Consider the following 22,839-nt stretch of genomic DNA (forward strand, 5'->3'; position numbering starts at 1 on the left):
TGGGTACTCTGCTGACATAATCTAATGTTTTGCTTTCGTTGTAAAGCCTTTTTGAAATCGGACAGTGTGGTTAGAACTTCTTGGGGCTATGTGGGACGTTAGCGTGCCACCCGTGGCGCACCCTATTTTGCAATATTCTAAGTAGATAGCCCGGCATCACAGGGCTAGCTATTTAGACACCCAGCAAGTTTAGCCTTCACCAAACTCCGATTTACTATTAGAAAAGTTTGATTACCTTTGGTGTCTTCGTCAGAATGCACTCCCAGGACTTCTACTTCAATAACAAATGTTGGTTTGGTCCCAAATAATCCATAGTTATATCCAAACAGCGGCGTTTTGTTCGTGCGTTCAAGACACTATCCGAAAGGTAAATAAGGGTGACGAGCACGACGCATTTCGTGACAAAAAAATTCTAAATATTCCATTACCGTACTTCGAAGCATGTCAACCGCTGTTTAAAATTAATTTTTATGCCATTTTTCTCGAAAAAAGCGATAATATTCCAACCGGGAAATTAGTAAAAGAGAGAGAACATAAAAAAACATGGAGTCGGCCGTCCACACCCCTAAGCCCATTGTCCTCAGTCAGGCCACTTACAAAAGGCGCTAATGTTTTTCAGCCAGGGGCTGCCTCGATATGATTCAGCTTTTTCCCGGGCTCTGAGAGCCTATGGGAGCCGTAGGAAGTGTCACGTTACAGCAAAGATCCTCAGTCTTCAATAAACAGAGACAAGAAGAACAAGATCTTGTCAGAGAGGGCGCTTCCTGAACAGAATCTTCTCAGGTTTTGGCCTGCCAAATGAGTTCTGTTATACTCACAGACACCATTCAAACAGTTTTAGAAACTTTGGAGTGTTTCCTATCCAAAGCTAATAATTATATGCATATTCTAGTTTCTGGGCAGTAGTAATCGGGTACGTTATTTATCCGGCCGTGTAAATACTGCCCCCTATCCCTAACAGGTTTTCCTCACCTACACATAGAATAATATCATTATCCACCCCCCTCCCCACCTACACATAGAATAATATGATTATCCACCCCCCTCATAACCTACACATAGAATAATATCATTATCACCCCCCTCCCCACCTACACATAGAATAATATCATTATCACCCCCCCACCTACACAGAGAAAAATATCATTATCCACCCGCCTCCCCACCTTCACATAGAAAAATATCATCATCACCCCCCTCCCCACCTACACATAGAATAATATCATTATCACCACCCTCCCCCTTCCCCACCTACACATAGAATAATATCATTATCACTCGCTCCCCACCAACAAAAATAATAATATCATTATCACACCCCTCCCCACCTACACATAGAATAATATCATTATCACCCCCCTCCCCACCTACACATAGAATAATATCATTATCCACCCCCCTCCCCACCTACACATAGAATAATATCATTGTCCACCCCCCTCCCCACCTACACATAGAATAACATCATTATCTTCCCCCCTACCCAGCTACACATAGAATAACATCATTATCTACCCCCCTACACATAGAATAATATCATTATCACCCCCCCTCCCCACCTACACATAGACTAATATCATTATCCACCCCCCTCCCCACCTACACATAGAATAATATCATTATCCACCCCCCTCCCCACCTACACATAGAATAACATCATTATCCACCCCCCTCCCCACCTACACATTGAATAATATCATTATCCACCCCCTCCCCACCTACACATAGAATAACATCATTATCACCCCCCCTACACATAGAATAATATCATTATCACCCCCCACTCCCCACCTACACATAGACTAATATCATTATCACCCCCGTCCCCACCTACAGATAGAATAATATCATTATCCACCTCCCTCCCCACCTACACATAGAATAATATCATTATCCACCTCCCTCCCCACCTACACATAGAATAACATCATTATCTACCCCCCTACACATAGAATAATATCATTATCACCCCCCCCTCCCCACCTACACATAGACTAATATCATTATCACCCCCCCTCCCCACCTACACATAGAATAACATCATTATCTACCCCCCTACACATAGAATAATATCATTATCACCCCCCCTCCCCACCTACACATAGACTAATATCATTATCACCCCCCCCTCCCCACCTACACATAGACTAATATCATTATCACCCCCCTCCCCACCTACACATAGAATAATATCATTATCCACCCCCCTCCCCACCTACACATAGAATAATATCATTATCACTCGCTCCCCACCAACAAAAATAATAATATCATTATCACACCCTCCCCACCTACACATAGAATAATATCATTATCACCCCCCTCCCCACCTACACATAGAATAATATCATTATCCACCCCCCTGCCCACCTACACATAGAATAATATCATTGTCCACCCCCCTCCCCACCTACACATAGAATAACATCATTATCTACCCCCCTACCCAGCTACACATAGAATAACATCATTATCTACCCCCCTACACATAGAATAATATCATTATCACCCCCCCTCCCCACCTACACATAGACTAATATCATTATCCACCCCCTCCCCACCTACACATAGAATAATATCATTATCCACCCCCCTCCCCACCTACACATAGAATAACATCATTATCCACCCCCCTCCCCACCTACACATTGAATAATATCATTATCCACCCCCTCCCCACCTACACATAGAATAACATCATTATCACCCCCCTACACATAGAATAATATCATTATCACCCCCCCTCCCCACCTACACATAGACTAATATCATTATCACCCCGTCCCCACCTACAGATAGAATAATATCATTATCCACCTCCCTCCCCACCTACACATAGAATAATATCATTATCCACCTCCCTCCCCACCTACACATAGAATAACATCATTATCTACCCCCCTACACATAGAATAATATCATTATCACCCCCCTCCCCACCTACACATAGACTAATATCATTATCACCCCCCTCCCCACCTACACATAGAATAACATCATTATCTACCCCCCTACACATAGACTAATATCATTATCACCCCCCTCCCCACCTACACATAGAATAAAATCATTATCCACCCCCCTCCCAACCTACACATAGAATAACATCATTATCACCCCCCTCCCCACCTACACATAGAATAATATAATTCCCCCCCCCACCACAAAGTTGACGATTATTAACATTCTCTATAAACTCTCAGTTCTGCACAGATAAGAGGACTCTGAACAAGTAATGGTTTGTTCCCTCGACGTGTAACATTCACACACACATGCACACACACACAATGATGCTCTCTTGTTGGACTCACCTGCACAGCGTCCAGTGTAAGTAGAGACTCTGAACCCAGGTTGACACTGGCAGTTGTAGCTCCCGATGGTGTTGAGGCAAATGGTGTTGTTGCCACAAAGCTGTGGTGTCTCCTGGCACTCATCGAGGTCTGAAGAGAGAAGGAAACGTGGGGTGTGTTCAAAACATTTTGCAACAAAAATACTTTTCTATTGGACAACTTCCTGAACAGAGGAAATAAGGAGATAGGAGCCAAAGCAATGTTTAATTCCCTTGACATGCAGCATTCACACACACACACTCAGACATTTGAATACTCACCCTTACAATCCCCATTGGGAGGAGTGAAGTTGACAGTCGTTGTGGATATGAACCCAGGAAGACACTGACAGTAGTAGCTCCCATGTGTGTTGTAACACATGGTATTACTTCCACAGGGTGGGGCACTGTCCCACTCTTTACACTCATCTGTATCAACACACAGTGTTCTCCCTTTGGCTATGAAGCCAGGGTCACAACCTTTGGCCTCTAGGTTCCCCAGTACAGTGAAATGAAGACCTGTGTGGAGAGGGAATGGGGAGAGTGAGAGAGAGAGAGAGAGAGAGAGAGATGAGAATTGACTAGAATTGACAGAGAAAGGTCATGAGCAGGTTGGATCCTGCATTTTTCAGCATGTTCTTAATTTAAAAAAATATTGATTTAGAGTTAGATAAACTTTGATTTTTTTGTCAGGGACATATACAGGATGCTACCCTCTACAACATAACCTTCACTCTAAATTAAAACCCAAAACCTACAAACTGATTTTGGACGAAATAACAGAATCACCTTCAAGGTTTACAACTACCAAAGAGTATTAATCCAACGCAATACAGCAAATGTTCTGGAAAACAACAGAAACCTGAAAACACCATCCAACCTGGAATGGAGTGAGTAATGTTTAGTCTGAAGCTATATTTATTTCCAAAAGTCAAGAAGAAAAATACATTACATTACTTTATAAGGACTGAATGCTAAATTAAGGCTGCCAAGCTTGATACAATTTCAATTAGCACTGAGATGTCAAGTCAGAGGTGTCAAAGCCCTTTAGCTCAACAATGGCAGGAAGGTCACACAGTCTACTTGAACAAAATGGAGAGGCCTTAGAAGCTGCCTCCCGCTGTTCAGAGGTAGTTAAAATACAGTACCCTGTGTATGTAAAAAATGATAAGGCAAGAAAAGAGTACAAAATGAAGCTCCTTATGGAAAATCAAGAGACACTTTTTGCTGACTAGTATAAAAACGGGAACATCAGTAACCTCATCCTCCACACAGACCATCCCCTGGCATGGCACAGTGCTATATTAACACACTACCCCTCTGTTAAGTGTTACCGAGGGGTGGAAACTCAGGATACTAGACAACGAGGACTCTGAGTCAGCTAATATAAATCTCTATAAGTCTGGAACAGTATTGGTACAGGGCAACCCCAAACAGTTTCAGCTGGACTTTCACTTAATCAAAGAATTATCTCAGCAGGAGAAGCTCTCCCATGAGAAAGATATCCCCACCCCGAGTAGGTTAGACCACTAGGCTACCTGGGGAGGCAGGAAGCCTAGTGGTTAGAGCATTGGACTAGTAACCGGAAGGTTGCTAGATTGAATCCCTGAGCTGACAAGTTAAAAATCTGTCGTTCGGCCCCTGAACAAGGCAGATAACCCACTGTTCCTAGGCTGTCATTGTAAATAAGAATTTGTTCTTAACTGACTTGCCTAGTTAAATAAAATACAAATATATGTAATTTCAGGCACTTGTCAGCCCGGCTTGTAGATTATTATTAGCATGGGTCCAAAATATGTGCCATGAAATATTTGAAAATACAAAATGTCACAGACGGGCTAGTTTGGCAAATGTTTTACTCAGCCCGGTCTGAAAAGTACTAGCCTTGGACTAGCTTAATTCCTATCCCTGTCTACACCACGGTACTCTGGACCTCGTTGGGATGCAAAAATATTTTCTTTAAATTTGTGCATCCCAAATGGCACTCTATAGGCTACTGTGGGCCCTTGGGGCTTAGTAGTATAATCACTACTGCCTAATTTCCTGAGTTGACTAAATTCACTCCATATCGCCCTAAAGTTTCGTTGCCATCTGGGATTATGCATTAATCTGTCCCTAAAGGTGCGCTGCCATCTGGGATGATGTGTTAATCTGTCCCTAAAGGTGCGCTGCCATCTAGGATTACGCGGTTATCTCGATTGGCAACTACTACTGATTATGTGGACTGGGGAGTGAGCTTCGGAAAATGGGTATTTAAATGTTTATTTTATCTTAGTTCACGCATTAAATAACCCGTACCGACTGGTAAAGCATTCTGGATTATAGACTTGCCTTTGGTGACGGGAAAAGGTTCTGGGAAACAGCTAAACCAGAAGATTGAGATGTGGCCTTCAGCGACTGCAGCGAAGAGATGCTGTGTTTGGTTGATTTCACATACAAGTTAATAATTTGCATTTGGTTTATGGAACTTCATTCAATAGCTAATTTACAAGATCCACTAATTACTATGCATTCTATAGTTGTTAAAAGTTGATAATTAGTCACTTCAGAATTGTCATGTTGGAGGCAGGGGTTAGGTTCTCTGTATTAATTGTTTTGAGAACAAAGACTCAAGAGCTACATTGGAATTTTGCTCTATTTTAATTCACTTACAAATTATGCTGATGAATTTATGAATATAACACCATTATCATTTGTGTAATATTGTTACGAACCGGCTCAGAGTTCGCAACAAAAGGGAGACAACGTGGAGACAAGGAGTATCAAAAGATATATTTATTAACTAAAGTAAACTAAGTAATTAGCAATGGTGTGTGTAATCAGTAGCGTAAGTGAGTGCTTGCATGCATAAATGTAATAATGCAGGGTGTTGAAGGGTGCCAAAGCAAACAACCAAAAACAACAAGGTGTCTGCATGGAGAGAGTCTCCCCAATGACTGTGGAAGAGGTGTCTTTATCCTGGGACACACCCGGGCCCAGGTGTTTCCCATGTAGTTGACGACCCTCCCAACTTCCCCCCCTTGGCATCCTAATAAGAAACAAGAGCCAAGAGAGAAAATACAGCAGACAGAGTGGTAGGGTCGTCACACAAAATGTGCTTTTGCCGAAAAGCTATTTTAAAATCTGACATAGCGGTTGCATAGAGGAGGTCTGTATCTATAATTCTTAAAATAATTGTTATGTATTCTGTCAACGTTTATCATGAGTAATTTAGTAAATTCACCGGAAGTTTTGGGTGGGTATGCTAGTTCTGAACATCACATGCTAATGTAAAAAGCTGGTTTTTGATACAAATATGAACTTGATTGAAGAAAACATGCATGTATTGTATAACATAATGTCCTAGGAGTGTCATCTAATGAAGATCAAAGGTTAGTGCTGCATTTAGCTGTGGTTTGGTTTTTTCATAATTACTACCCTTTTTAGAACGAGGCAGAGGACCAACACAATCAATTATCAGGTACTCAAAAGGTTGGCTGAGTACAGGAATAGGAAACAGTGGTACCAGCTTAATAGCTTGATTAGGTTTACCAGTTAACTGACAGGTGTGACAAGTTTTGATGAAATCAGAAACATCTCTCTTCAATCTAGGCCAAAAGACATTTCTTAATATGCGATTGTAGGTTTTCCTCACACCCATATGTCCAGCAACGTCGTTGTGAGAAGTTGTCAAAACTAACTCACGAAGCTTAACTGGTACCACAACCTGACTAATCGCCTCCCCCCAAACTACATGAGACACCCATTTTCTCATCAGAACATCCTCTTGGAGAAAATAGCCATGTGCGACATCTCCCAACTCATCGATCAGATCGGAGTGGGATACAGATAACGGGATAACAGGGAAAACAGTGACAGACTTCTTTGTGGTGTTCTCATTTATCGGCGCAGTGACCAGTTCGCCATGAATCATAGAACGCGTCACTGCACACGCAGAGAACACCTCTGGGAAACTCTGCGCGCTCTCATCAGGAATCCCTACAATTGACGGCTTATTGGAAACACTAGAGATGGAAACACGACAGGCCACACGCTCACCAGCCAAGTTTTTCCCAAGGATAACGTCGATACCCTCAATAGGTAATGAAGGACGCACCCCCACAACAACCTCACCTTTCACCAGTCCACAATCCAACATTAGTCTATGCAATGTAACTGACAGAGTGGTCAAACCTATTCCCCTAATTAGAACACTATTCCCCGAATCAGTCTCAGCAGAGAACGGTAACAGATTCCAACACAAATGATTCAGAGGCACCTGTGTCTCTTAGGATCTTCACTGGCACTAGGTTCTTACTTCCTAACAGAGACACAAAACCCTCTGTAATGAAAGGTAAATAGTCTGGATCAATATGGACTTTCACCTGCCCCTGGGCATGAGACAATGTGTCAGGAGTGAACTGCTGTGGAACAGGTGCAGCTAACGCCGTAGGCTTAGATTTAACAAAAGCACTTGTAGTGAATTTATCCTTAGACCTAAGAACCGGACATTCATTTTTCCAATGACCTGAGCCTAGACAGTAGTGACACTTGACCCAAGTCAGTTTTACCACGGGAGTCAGGCTCAACCCTAGTTGAATAAAACTCTGCCCGTGAACCAGAGTATCTCGGTGAGCGAGGCCCAAATCTCTCCGAACGCCTCCACTCACTCCGATTACAGGGTTCTGCAAAAACAGTTTTGTGAGTCAAAACATATTAGTCCGCCAAAACCGCAGCTTCAGCGACAGTCTTTACTTTTCACTCGTTAATGTACGTCGCTATACGATCAGGGATTGTGTCCTTAAATTACTCTAACATAATCAGCTCACACAGCCCTTGGAAAGTCATAACTGCAGAGGCAGAACACCAGCGATTAAACTGAAGATAATTCTCGTGCAAACTCAACATGAGTCTGCTTATCATCCCTTTTTAAAGTTCTAAATCGTTAGCGGTAAGCCTCAGGGACCAATTCGTAAATCTGTAACACAGCCATTTTAACCTTGTCATAACTGACACTGTCGGCTACACTAAGAGCTGAATATGCTTCCTGCGCTTTACCAGTCAGCACACATTGCAACATTAAAGTGCGGTCAGAATCAGGCCAACTCCTAGCGTTAGCAACACGTTAGCAACACGGGCTACAGTGCATTAACTAAAGTAAACTAAGTAATTAGCAATGGTGTGAGCAATCAGTAGCGTAAGTAAGTAAGTGAGTGCTTGCTTGCTTGCATGCATGCATGCATGCATGCATGCATGCATGCATGCATGCATAAATGTAATAATGCAGGGTGTTGAAGGGTGCCAAAGCAAACAACCAAAAACAACAAGGTGTCTGCATGGAGAGAGTCTCCCCAATGACTGTGGAAGAGGTCTCTTTATCCTGGGACACACCCGGGCCCAGGTGTTTCCCATGTAGCTGACGACCCTCCCAACTCCGCCCACCGGCATCCTAATAAGGAAACAAGAGCAAAGAGAGAAAATACGGCAGACAGAGTGGGAGGGTCGTCACAATATTCTGATATACTGTATTTAGAGAGATATTGTCACCTCTGGTTAATACTCATGAGTATTCACCCCTTTTTGATTTCTTCACATTTTATTGTGCTACAAAGTGGGATTAAAATGGACAAAAATAAATAAACAATCTACACAAAATACTCTGTAATATCAAAGTGGAAGAAAATTCAATAAAACAAATATTAATTGATAAAAAACCACTAATATACATTGATAAGGTAAGTCAATACATGGGTCAATACATGGGTCAATACATGGGTCAATACATGGGCCAATACAAGGGTCAATACATGGGTCAATACATGGGTCAATACAAGGGTCAATACATGGGTCAATACATGGGTCAATACATGGGCCAATACAAGGGTCAATACATGGGTCAATACATGGGTCAATACATGGGTCAATACATGGGTCAATACATGGGTCAATACATGGGTCAATACAAGGGTCAATACATGGGTCAATACATGGGTCAATACATGTGTCAATACATGGGTCAATACATGGGTCAATACATAGGTCAATACATGGGTCAATACATGGGTCAATACATGGGTCAATACATGGGTCAATACATGGGTCAATACATGGGTCAATACATGGGTCAATACAAGTTGGAAACACATTTTGCAGTGATTACAGCTGTGAGAGTTCTTGGGTAAATCTCTAAAAGGTTTTTTTGCAGTAGTACTTTAGTGTCTTGTTGCATACAGGATGCATGTTTCAGCTAAAGGGGAAGTCCAATAGATCAATGTAATGCAATTGAATTGGAGTCATGAATAAGGGTTAGCTTAAAGAGGGCTGTGTTATTACTATTATTATTAGTGGGAGTAGTAGTAGTGATAGTAGTGGTAGTAAGTGTAGAATTAGTAGTGAGTAGTCAGGAGTATAGAAGTAGTAGTAGTAGTAGTGGTATAGAAGTAGTACTAGTAGAGATATTAAAGCTAGGTTACTAAACTGAAGTATAGTAGAGAAGACAGAGATATTATAGCTAGGTTACTAAACTGAAGTATAGTACAGAAGACAGGGATATTATATCTTGGTTACTAAACGTAAAGGGGAATATCATTCAAAAACTATATTTTGGTATTTGTTTCATTATGTTTTGCATGTCAGCAGTAAAGTTGTCAAGATTTTGGACTTTTAAGAAGAAAAGTGTCTCCAGCCACATCATCATGATAATTTATGTTTATCACTGAACACAGAATGATTCCATGCAACTTACTATGTGACTTGTTAATGTCACGGTTGTCGTTGGGAAAGGAGGACCAAAATGCAGCAGGTATGTGGTTGCTCATCTTGAACTTTTATTAGACTCAAAATGAACACCAAAATAACAAAACGAACTCACGATCAACGAACAGTCTTCTCTTGCTCACACACGCTAGACAAGAAACAATCTCCCACAAAACCTACACCAAACAATTACCCATATATAGGACTCTCAATCAGAGGCAACGAGGAAGCACCTGCCTCCAATTGAGAGTCCCAAACCCCCATTAACCTAACATAGAAATACACTCACTAGACTAAACATAGAAATACATAAACCTAGAACATAAACCAAAACCCGGAAATAATAAATCAAACGCCCTTCTACAAAAACACCACCCCGAAACACATAAAACAAATACCCTCTGCCACGTCCTGACCAAACTACCATAACAATTAACCCTTATACTGGTCAGGACGTGACAGTTAAGCACATTTTTACTCCTGAACTTATGTAGGCTTGACATAACAAAGGGGTTGAATACTTAATGACTTTTCATTTTTTTATTATTTTCGAAAATGATCTACAAGCAAAATTCCTCTTTGACGTTATGTATATTGTGTGTAGATAAGTGACACAACCTCTACATGTAATCCATGTTAAATGCAGGCTGTAACACAACAAACATTAAACGTGGAAAAAGTCAAGTGGTGTGATTACTTTCTGAAGGCACTGTATGGCTTTACAAAAAGCTGTGTTTGTCATCTGGCAGCTTTGTTTCCTGTGGTGTGTGTGCGTGTATGTGTGTGTTTGTGAGGGTGAGATCATGACTGACAATTTCAGTCAGACAGCAGGCCTCACACACACTGAAGGTCTTTATGACACACACACACACACACACACACACACACACACACACACACACACACACACACACACACAGAGGGTCTATATGAAGTGATATAGACTACCTCCCTTCAACAATAGACACTGTGTCAGAGTTCATCTCTCTCTTCCTCATTTCTTCTTCTCTCTTTCTCTCACTCTACATTTTTTTCTGTTGGTCTGTCTCTCCTTTTTCCTCTTTCTTGACCCCCTCTCTCTATCTCTTTCTTACTCTTTACCACCCTCTCTGTCCCTCCCTGAGACGTGGATGTAGATTAAGGCAGTTCCCTGCACCTCTCTGATTCATAGGGGTTGAGTTAAACACGGAAGACACATTTCTGTTGAATGCATTGTTGTGCAACTGGCTCTTAGAAAAAAAGGTGCTATCTAGAACCAAAAAGGGTTCTTCGACTGTCCCCATAGGAGAACCCTTTTTGGTTCCATGTAGAACTATTTTGGGTTCCATGTAAAAACCCTTACCGCAGAGGGTTCTACATAGAACCCAAAAGAGTTCTACATTAAACAAAACAAAAAAAATCTATGGGGACAGCCAAAGAACCCTTTTGGAAGCCTGTTTTCTAAGAGTGTAGGTATTCCCTTCCCCTCATTCTATGTATATTTCATTCTCATGTTTTTGTCGGTAGCTCTCTGTCCCCCCCCTCTCTCACACACACACACCATCTCTCTCCCCCTCCTCCCTCTCGCTCTACCCCCCCCTCCATACTCATATCAAATACATATCAAATACTTTTTAAAACATTTCAGGGCCATTCATTTCTAGCCTGTCTGAAGTGTCGTATGGGCAGGGTTTGTACTGTAGCTACTATTCTATTGGTTCAATTATGTTAGGCAAGCTCAATCAAGCCCAGATTAACTATTTGCAATGATATCGGGTAGTATTTGAACTACCTGAACATAGTACTACATCCATAACATCCATAACATAACTACCTGAACATAGTACTACATCCATAACATAACTACCTGAATTTTTTTTTGTTCACCTTTATTTAACCAGGTAGGCAAGTTAAGAACAAGTTCTCATTTAAAACTGCGACCTGGCCAAGATAAAGCAAAGCAGTGTGACACAGACAACAACACAGAGTTACAAATGGAGTAAACAATAAACAAGCCAATAACACAATAAACAAGTCAATGATACAGTAGAAAAAGAAAAAGAAAAAGAAAGTCTATATACAGTGTGTGCAAAAGGCATGAGGAGGTAGGCAATAAATAGGCCATATGAGCGAATAATTACAATTTAGCAGATTAACACTGGAGTGATAAATGAGCAGATGATGATGTGCATGTAGAGATACTGGTGTGCAAAAGAGAAGAAAAGTAAATAAAATAAAAACAGTATGGGGATGAGGTAGGTAGATTGGGTGGGCAATTTACAGATGGACTATGTACAGCTGCAGCGATCGGTTCGCTACTCAGATAGCTGATGTTTAAAGTTGGTGAGGGAAATAAAAGTCTCCAACTTCAGTGATTTTTGCAATTCGTTCCAGTCACTGGCTGCAGAGAACTGGAAGGAAAGGCGGCCTAATGAGTTGTTGGCTTTGGGGATGATCAGTGAGATACACCTGCTGGAACGTGTGCTACGGGTGGGTGTTGTTATCATGACCAGTGAACTGAGATAAGGTGGAGCTTTACCTAGCATAGACTTATAGATGACCTGGAGCCAGTGGGTCTGGCGACGAATATGTAGCGAGTGCCAGCCGACTAGAGCATACAGGTCGCAGTGGTGGGTGGTATAAGGTGATTTGGTAACAAAACGGATGGCACTGTGATAGTCTGCATCCGGTTTGCTGAGTAGAGTATTGGAAGCTATTTTGTAGATGACATCGCCGAAGTCAAGGATCGGTAGGATAGTCAGTTTTACTAGGGTAAGTTTGGCGGCGTGAGTGAAGGAGGCTTTGTTGCGAAATAGAAAGCCGATTCTAGATTTGATTTTGGATTGGAGATGTTTAATATGAGTCTGGAAGGAGAGTTTACAGTCTAACCAGACACCTAGGTATTTGTAGTTGTCCACATCTTCTAGGTCGGAACCGTCCAGGGTGGTGATGCTAGTCGGGCGGGCGGGTGCGGGCAGCGAAAGGTTGAAAAGCATGCATTTGGTTTTACTAGCATTTAAGAACAGTTGGAGGCCACAGAAGTAGTGTTGTACGGCATTGAAGCTCGTTTGGAGGTTAGTTAACACAGTGTCCAAGGAAGGGCCAGAAGTATACAGACTGGTGTCGTCTGCGTAGAGGTGGATCAAGGAATCTCCCGCAGCAAGAGCGACATCATTAATATATACAGAGAAAAGAGTCGGCCCGGGAATTGAACCCTGTGGTACCCCAATAGAGACTGCCAGAGTTCCGGACAACATGCCCTCCGATTTGACACACTGAACTCTGTCTGCAAAGTAGTTGGTGAACCAGGCGAGGCAGTCGTTAGAAAAACCAAGGCTATTGAGTCTGCCAATAAGAATACGGTGATTGACAGAGTCGAAAGCCTTGGCCAGGTCGATGAAGACGGATGTCAGTTATGATATCATTTAGTACCTTGAGCGTGGCTGAGGTGGACCCGTGACCGGCTCGGAAATCAGATTGCACAGCGGAGAAGGTACGGTGGGATTCGAAATGGTCAGTGATCTGTTTATTAACTTTGCTTTCAAAGACTTTGGATAGGCAGGGCAGGATGGAAATAGGTCTGTAACAGTTGGGGTCTAGGGTGTTACCCCTTTCGAAGAGGGGGATGACCGTGGCAGCTTTCCAATCTTTAGGGATCTCGGATGATACGAAAGAGAGGTTGAACAGACTGGTAAAAGGGGCTGCAACAATGGCAGCAGATAGTTTTAGAAAGAGAGGGTCCAGATTGTCTAGCCCAGCTGATTTGTACGGGTCCAGGTTTTGCAGCTCTTTCAGAACATCTGCTATCTGGATTTGGGTGAAGGAGAAGCTGGGGAGGCTTGGGCAAGTAGCTGCGGGGGGGGGGGGGGGGCGGAGCTGTTGGCCAGGGTTAGGGTAGCCAGGAGAAAGGCATGGCCAGCCGTTGAGAAATGCTTGTTGAAATTTTCGGTTATCATGGATTTATCAGTTGTGACCGTGTTACCTAGCCTCAGTGCAGTGGGCAGCTGGGAGGAGGTGCTCTTGTTCTCCATGGACTTTACAGTGTCCCAAAACTTTTTGGAGTTAGAGCTACAGGATGCAAATTTCTGCTTGAAAAAGCTAGCCTTTGCTTTCCTGACTGACTGCGTGTATTGGTTCCTGACTTCCCTGAACAGTTGCATATCGCGGGGACTATTCGATGCTATTGCAGTCCGCCACAGGATGTTTGTGCTTGTCAAGGGCAGTCAGGTCTGGAGTGAACCAAGGGCTATATCTGTTCTTAGTTCTAAATGTTTTGAACGGGGCATGCTTATCTAAGATGGTGAGGAAATTACTTTTAAAGAATGACCAGGCATCCTCGACTGACGGGGTGAGGTCAATATCCTTCCAGGATACCCGGGCCAGGTCGATTAGAAAGGCCTGCTTGCACAAGTGTTTTAGGGAGTGTTTGACAGTAATGAGGGGTGGTCGTTTGACCGCGGACCCATAGCGGACACAGGCAATGAGGCAGTGATCGCTGAGATCCTGATTGAAAACAGCGGAGGGGTATTTGGAGGGCAAGTTGGTCAGGATAACGTCTATGAGGGTGTCCATGTTTACGGATTTAGGGTTGTACCTGGTGGGATCCTTGATGATTTGTGTGAGATTGAGGGCATCTAGCTTAAATTGTAGGACTGCCGGGGTGTTAAGCATATCCCAGTTTAGGTCACCTAACAGAACGAACTCTGAGGCTAGATGGGGGGCGATCAATTCACAAATGGTGTCCAGGGCACAGCTGGGAGCGGAGGGGGGTCAATAGCAGGTGGCAACAGTGAGAGACTTATTTCTGGAGAGATTCATTTTTAAGATTAGAAGTGTTTGGGTATAGAACTGTTTGGGAATAGACCTGGAAAGTATGACAGAACTTTGCAGGCTATCTCTGCAGTTCTATCTTGACGGAAAATGTTGTAGTTGGGTATGGAAATCTCAGAATTTTTGGTGGCCTTCCTAAGCCAGGATTCAGACATGGCAAGGACATCAGGGTTGGCGGAGTGTGCTAAAGCAGTGAGTAAAACAAACTTCGGGAGGAGGCTTCTGATGTTGACATGCATGAAACCAAGGCTTTTTCGATCACAGAAGTCAACAAATGAGGGTGCCTGGGGACACGCAGGGCCTGGGTTTACCTCCACATCACCCGAGGAACAGAGGAGGAGTAGGATGAGGGTACGGCTAAAGGCTATCAAAACTGGTCGCCTAGAGCGTTGGGGACAAAGAATAAAAGGAGCAGATTTCTGGCCGTGGTAGAATAGATTCAGGGCATAATGTGCAGACAGGGGTTTGGTGGGGTGCGGGTACAGCGGAGGTAAGCCCAGGCACTGAGTGATGATAAGAGAGGTTGTATCTCTGGACATGCTGGTTATAATGGGTGAGGTCATCGCATGTGTGGGAGGTGGGACAAAGGAGGTAACAGAGGTATGATGAGTGGAACTAGGGGCTCCATTGTAAACTAAAACAATGATAACTAACCTAAACAACAGTATACAAGGCATATCAACATTTGAGAGAGATACAGCGGGGCATAAAGTAATCACAGGTGTTAATTGGGAGAGCTAGCTAGACAACAACGGGTGAGACAACAGCTGATCAGCTAAAACAACAACAACAGGTAAAATGGCGATGACTTGGCAGAGAGGGTTGGTTCACTACACACACAGCCTGAGTTCGCGGCTGGGGCCGACAGATAAACAAAAAATAAACAGAATGGAGTGGAGTACCGTGATTAATGGACAGTCCAGCAGGCATCAGCTATGTAGCCAAGTGATCATAGGGTCCAGGGGGCAGCGATAGATGGAACAGGGAAGCCGCGTAGTAGTCGCTACTACGCTAGCACGCGGGCTACACAGCATTTAAAGTTAGTAGCCCTGGGCTAGTAGAAGCGTCTGCTTCGGCATCTGACGGAGGCCGGTTGAAGGCACAGCGGATGGAGTATTCGTCTGCAGACCAGTCGTGGTGGTGCGGCTGGGCACTGTGTCGACAAATGATCCAAGCCAGATGGCGAAAGAGGTATTGTAGTTGTAGTAATTTAGTTTGCTAGCCGGGAGATGCGCCTGGCTCACGGCTAACTGGTGCTAGCTTCGGGTCAGGGGCGTTAGCCACTATAGCCACACGGTAGCAGCGGTGATCCAGTGCCAAGGTCCAGAGCTTACGGCAAGGATCCGGTGGAGTAGTGGGTGCTAGCCGTGTTTGGGTGGAGTTCGGGTGAACAACTGAGTAGGCCGGGAGGTGGGCCTCAGGGATAGCTTCGGTACTAGGTAACTCGGTGGGTGCTAGCTAGCTGTGAAGATCAGGAGTAATGGTCCAGGGATTACGGCAGCAATCCGGCGTTGTAGTGGAGAGACAGTCCGATACTGGTAGGCTGGCGAGTATTATCCAGGGTAAAAAAAGGGCTGGTATCTGTGCAGAAGGTAAAGGCCGCTAGCAGTGGCTAACAATGACTAAATAGCTTGTAGCTAAATTAGCTGGTTAGCTTCTGATGGCTAGGTGGTTCTTGCTATAAGGTCTAAAAATTTAAAATAATAGCGGTTCTGTATCACATTGGGTGAGGCAGGTTACCGGAAGGTATAATTGAATTAAAATGGAAAAGAGATATATGCAAATCAAGTTGAAAGCTATGATCATTACAAGTTTTGAGGGAGTGTGCAATTGTCACGTCCTGACCCGTTAAAGGGGTTGTTTGTTATTGTTGTTTGGGCAGGGCGTGGCAGGGGGTGTTTGTTTAGTGTGTTTCGGGGTTTGTTGGGTAATGTTCTATGTTAGTATATTTCTATGTTCTTTCTAGGTCTTCTATTTCTGTGTGTAGTTTATTGTGTTGACCTTCAATTGGAGGCAGCTGTTCCTCGTTGCCTCTAATTGAAGGTCCTATTTAATAGGGGTGTTTTTTTCCATGGGATTTGTGGGTTGTTGTTCCGTGTTTAGCGTTGAGCCTGACTGTCACGTCCTGACCAGCAGGTGGAGTAGGTGTTAAGTGTTGGTCAGGGCGTGGCAGAAGAAGTTGGGTTTTCTTTGTTCTGTCTAGGTTGGGTGTTTCTATGTAGAGGTAATTGGGGTGGACTTACAATTGAAGGCAGCTGTGTGGTGTTGCCTTTGATTGGAAGTCCTATATTAGTTGGGTGTGTTTGTCTGTGTGTTTGTGGGGAATTGTTGTGAGCACTGCTTTGTTTGGTTTAGCCTGCCACACGTCACATTGTGAGTATTTTTTGTTGTTTTGTTTTATCTCAAGTGGATACTTTACATGTTTTTATCAGTAATAAACATGAGTGTCCACAATCCCGCTGCGCCTTGGTCCTCCTTCGACGACAATCGTGAGAGAATTCCCCACCAACACAGGACCAAGCAGCGGAAGAAGGATGGCAAGGACTGGGAGACCGAGAGGCACCCCCAATAATTTTTTAGGGGGGGGCACAAGGGCTGTGTGACGGAGCTGCCCGCCAGTCAACAGTCGCCAGAGCTGCCCGCCAGTCAACAGTCGTCAGAGCTGCCCGCTAGTCAACAGTCGTCAGAGCTGCCCGCCAGTCAAGAGTCGTCAGAGCTGCCCGCCAGTCAACAGTCGTCAGAGCTGCCCGCCAGTCAACAGTCGTCAGAGCTGCCCGCCAGTCAACAGTCGTCAGAGCTGCCCGCCAGTCAACCATCACCAGAGCTGCCCGCCAGTCAACAGTCGTCAGAGCTGCCCGCCAGTCAACAGTCGTCAGAGCTGCCCGCCAGTCAACAGTCGTCAGAGCTGCCCGCCAGTCAACAGTCGTCAGAGCTGCCCGCCAGTCAACAGTCGTCAGAGCTGCCCGCCAGTCAACAGTCGCCAGAGAGGTCAGACTGCGCTGAACTGCCGGAGTGGCCAGACTGCGCTGAACTGCCGGAGTGGCCAGACTGCGCTGAACTGCCGGAGTGGCCAGACTGCGCTGAACTGCCGGAGTGGCCAGACTGCCCTGAACTGCCGGAGTGGCCAGACTGCCCTGAACTGCCGGAGTGGCCAGACTGCCCTGAACTGCCGGAGTGGCCAGACTGCCCTGAACTGCCGGAGTGGCCAGACTGCCCTGAACTGCCGGAGTGGCCAGACTGCCCAGACTGTCCCGAGTGGCCAGACTGCCCAGACTGTCCCGAGTTGCCAGACTGCCCAGACTGTCCCGAGTGGCCAGACTGCCCAGACTGTCCCGAGTTGCCAGACTGCCCAGACTGTCCCGAGTTGCCAGACTGCCCAGACTGTCCCGAGTTGCCAGACTGCCCCGAGCTGCCAGACTGCCCAGACTGTCCCGAGCTGCCAGACTGCCCAGACTGTCCCGAGCTGCCAGAATGTCCCGAGTTGCCGGACTGCCCGGACTGTCCCGAGTTGCCGGACTGCCCCGAGCCGCCGGACTGCCCAGACTGCCTGGAACAGCCAGAACCTGAGCCGCCTCCAACATAGGTGGGTTGGGGAGGGGGGGGTGTAGCACAGTGCCGTCGTTGACGGCAGCCACCCTCCCTTCCCTCCCTGTAGTTTTTTCGGGTTGTTTTGGGTGTTTTGTGTTTTTTCTTTTGAAGGTGCATTCGGGGTCTGCACCTTTAGGGGGGGTAATGTCACATCCTGACCAGCAGGTGGAGTAGGTGTTAAGTGTTGGTCAGGGCGTGGCAGAAGAAGTTGGGTTTTCTTTGTTCTGTCTAGGTTGGGTGTTTCTATGTAGAGGTAATTGGGGTGGACTTACAATTGAAGGCAGCTGTGTGGTGTTGCCTTTGATTGGAAGTCCTATATTAGTTGGGTGTGTTTGTCTGTGTGTTTGTGGGGAATTGTTGTGAGCACTGCTTTGTTTGGTTTAGCCTGCCACACGTCACATTGTGAGTATTGTTTGTTGTTTTGTTTTTTCTCAAGTGGATACTTTACATGTTTTTATCAGTAATAAACATGAGTGTCCACAATCCCGCTGCGCCTTGGTCCTCCTTCGACGACAATCGTGACACTGACAGGACTGTCTTCGTCGTCATTGTTTGTTATTTTGTTTTTGTATCACGTTCCTTCTAAATAAAAGAAGAAGATGAGCATTCACATTCCCGCTGCGTTTTGGTCCAATTCCTACGGCGAGCGTGACAGAACTACCCACCACCAACGGACCGAGCAGCGGAGGAAGGAGCAGCAGAGCTCTTTGGATTCATGGACATGGGAGGAAATTTTGGACGGGGCAGGACCTTGGCACCAGGCTGGGGAGTACCGGCGACCTAAGGAGGAGCTGGAGGCAGCTAAGGCGGAGCGGAGTCATTACGAGGCATTATACGCGCAGATTGGCAAGTGTGAGAGGCAGCCCCAATAATTTTTTTGGGGGGGGCACACGGGAAGAGTAGCTAGGTCAGATAATAGACCTAAGCCTACTCCCCGTGCTTCATATGGGGAGCAGCGGATCATGAGAACGCCGGTCTATGCGGAAGTGCGCACGATCTCGCCCATGCGCACGCAAAGTCCGGTGCGAGCAATCCCAGCCCCTCGCAAGTGCCGTGCTAGAGTGGGCATCCAGCCAGGTAGGAGTATGTCTGCGCAGCACATCTGGCCACCAGTGCGTCTCCTAGGCCCAGGCTACGCTGCGCCTGCTCTACGCACGGCAGCCATCAGGCCTCTGCACAGCCCAGTTCGCCCTGTGCCAGCATTCCGCTCGTGCAGGGCTACTGTTACCACCCAGCCAGGACGGGTTGTGCAGGCTGTGCGCTCCAGAACTCCAGTGCTTGTTCATGGCCCGGTGTATCCAGTTCCCGCTCCTCGCACTAGCCTTGGGGTGCGTGTCTCCAGTCTGGTACCTCCAGTACAAGCCCCACGCACCAGGCCTCCAGTGCGTCAGCCCAGTCCAGTCCAGTACGTGTAGCAATTCAACTATAACTGACTGTGAATTATGAAATAACACCTCTCTCATTTTGTCACTCTCTCACACAAACACACACACACACAGACACACACACACAGACACACACACACACACACACACACACACACACACACACACACACACACACACACACACACACACACACACAAAACACACACACATACGCACAAACACACAGATAGTCAAGTTACAAAGATATACAAGGTTAGACTCACCCAGAATAAGTAGAAGAGTTCTGGACCCCATCTCAAAGACAGACTGGTATTATATCCACACCAGACAACTAGTAGGATCCTAATAAAACTAGTCCCACAAGAAGAATCAGTCTGAGATTAAATCTGTTTCACAGTTGAATTCAGATTGAAGAAAATCCCAGTTTAACAAGGTTTTTATTCCCTATGATAAGTGGTGAGAAAATAAATAAAATATTCTCACGGTGTGAGCAACAAAAACAGTTTTGCTCTCCTCTCTCTGCTCTCTCTTCCTCTTTCTGTTAGAGTGCTTCCCTTTCTCTCTGTTTCACACTCCCCCCTCTCTCTTCCCTTCCTCTCCGTCCCCTTCTCTTTCTCTCCACATCTTCTGATAAGTGTATATTTGGAACAGAAAATATGGCGCTGTACAATGTGACGCTCATAAATTCAGAGCGTAGTCATATTGTCAGTTTGTAAATTCAGACCGTTTCGCTCTCAGAGCGCACACTGGACTTTTTTTTATTTTCACATAGCTAGCAGTTAGCTCCTACGATTCAGTGTCAGCTCATAACATTCTACTATATTACATACATACATCCCGTAGAAGGATAAATCATGCAATTATTATTCTCAAGCTAACCAAAAGCATTTAGCTACGAACGCCTGTTCTCACCATTTTCAGTTCAATTAATCTAACTTTCTTTAATGGCAACTCATAAGCAGTCCATGTCATTTGTTTCATAGTTGATATATAATCATATTTCATGACAGTGTAACGGTAAGCTTTTTTACAGAAGGACGAAATAACACAATATGTCTGTCAGGGAATGCTATTCTGATATGTCAGATGAAGAGTTAGACCAGAAAGTTAGTGTCATCAAGGCAAGGATGCCCCATGCAGGCTTTAGAATGGTCAAAGGAAGTCTCAGAGCAATGTACAGACTACAATGTGGGGATCTCATGCTTGGTAATAACTACATACATGTATATAGGACTTGCATCCTTGGCACAATAAAGTTATTATATTCTACTCTATCCTTAGGCCTCATTAATGCAATTCAGACTTGAAGTTGATACAACAACTATGATAGCTGAGGTTCAGAGATAGGTTCTGAACTAATATTCATACCAAACGTTTTAGGGTCCATACACAGATCAGCTACGTACTGTAGCTAGCTACACATCCATAGTCATACAGTTATTTTTATCCTCCACTACACAATAAGCAAGTAAATAGTTAGCTACCTATGTTACTTCAGCTGCATTGCAAGACAAGCTTACACAATTGTACATTCAACTTGCAGTAAATGCTTTAGCTAGCTAGTGTCTTTACATCCACTGTTTCGCAAGACAACAGCCTGGTTTTCTGGCTAGCTAGCTGGCTAAGGTTAGCTAGTCAGATAACTTGCTAAATATCGATTTTTGTAGATTAAATTTATGACAAAACAATATGCACAAACGTTTGTCTCTACATTAACTAACATATTCCTCTCAATTGTAAATGTTTTGCTTGAGTCGTTATGACATTATAAGTACTTACATTTGGTTCCACCATAATGGTTTGTCAGCCATCTTCACCCAGGGACGGGTGGCTTGCGTCAAATTTGTCATTGGAACCACTCGATATGATTGGTCATGTAAAAACCTTGGGACCCAAAATCATATTGAGTGCTCTGACTCACCCTTGTGGTGGTCTGGAGCAATGAAGCCGTGACGCTGGGTACCTCTAAGTCCCGCGGTGTAAAATCGCAACTTTTAAATGCAAAACCACAGTAGGTTCCAAGGCGAGGCTACATGTAGTCTCTGGGTTGCAGAGGGTGGAAGGGTGATTTTCCGTGCCACGATGCCACTTTCACTCTTTCCTGAGTCTTTCACACTCTCTCAAGAATGCTACAATTTGATAACCATGAGTCAAGACCTGCAAGACATGTGAGAGACAAACTGGTGGCCATAAGAGAGGTCTGGGAGAAGTGGGTGAAGTGTCTGTCATACCTCTACAACCCTGGGCTTGAAGTAACAATGGATGAGCAACTGGTTCCATTCAGAGGTACATTCTTAGGCTATACAAGTGCTATCTTTTGCTAAAAAAGTTATGTTTACACCTATGCAGTACCTTCAGCAATAATAATAATAATAAACCTCTACTTTAGTAAAAATAACTATTATGACAATTATGTTGTAATAAAAACGTGTGGTGTCCACTGATAAAATGCAGTCTTTCTGCATTGAGAAGAGGGAAAACCCAGATATTCACAAAGTTTGTGATGAATGACAGGTTGTTTCTTCATGCAGAAAAGATTTGGGGTTTAAAATTCCATTAAAACCTGTTGGGGATACGGGGCAGTATTGAGAATAAAAAAAAAATATGTGCCCATTTTTAACTGCCTCCTACACCAACTCAGAAGCTAGGATATGCATATTATTAACAGAGTTGGATAGAAAACACTCTGAATTTTCTAAAACTGTTTGAATGGTGTCTGTAAGTATAACAAAACTCATTTGGCAGGCAAAAACCTGAGAAAAATACAACCATGAAATGAGAATTTTGTGGCTGTACTATTTTTCGAGTCATTGCTAATAGATCACACAGGGACAAAGGATTCATTTCGCACTTCCTACGGCTTCCACTAGATGTCAACGATCTTTATAAAGTTGTTTGAAGCGTCTATGATGAACAGCGACCGGATGACAAGGAAGAGAAGTTGACGTCCCTGGGATGTCTTCACTTCATTATTGTGCGCACCTGCGCATT

The 22,839-nt window shown here is 44.5% G+C and overlaps 1 protein-coding gene across 1 annotated transcript in view; it reads right to left on the reverse strand.

Annotated features, from left to right (window-relative positions):
- Positions 1-20,389, reverse strand: part of LOC115178319 (adhesion G protein-coupled receptor E1) — a 99,286-nt gene extending 78,897 nt beyond the window's left edge. The window contains exons 1-3 of the mRNA XM_029739456.1: positions 20,112-20,389; positions 3,611-3,847; positions 3,312-3,440 (exon numbers count right to left, since the gene is read on the reverse strand). Of these exons, the coding sequence (XP_029595316.1) occupies positions 3,312-3,440; positions 3,611-3,847; positions 20,112-20,142 (397 nt within the window). The 5' untranslated portion in view covers positions 20,143-20,389. The remainder of the gene's footprint in view (positions 1-3,311; positions 3,441-3,610; positions 3,848-20,111) is intronic.
- Between the last annotated feature and the right edge of the window lie 2,450 nt (positions 20,390-22,839).

The sequence above is a fragment of the Salmo trutta genome, chromosome 38, assembly GCF_901001165.1.
Source record: "Salmo trutta chromosome 38, fSalTru1.1, whole genome shotgun sequence".
Lineage (NCBI taxonomy): Eukaryota > Metazoa > Chordata > Actinopteri > Salmoniformes > Salmonidae > Salmo > Salmo trutta.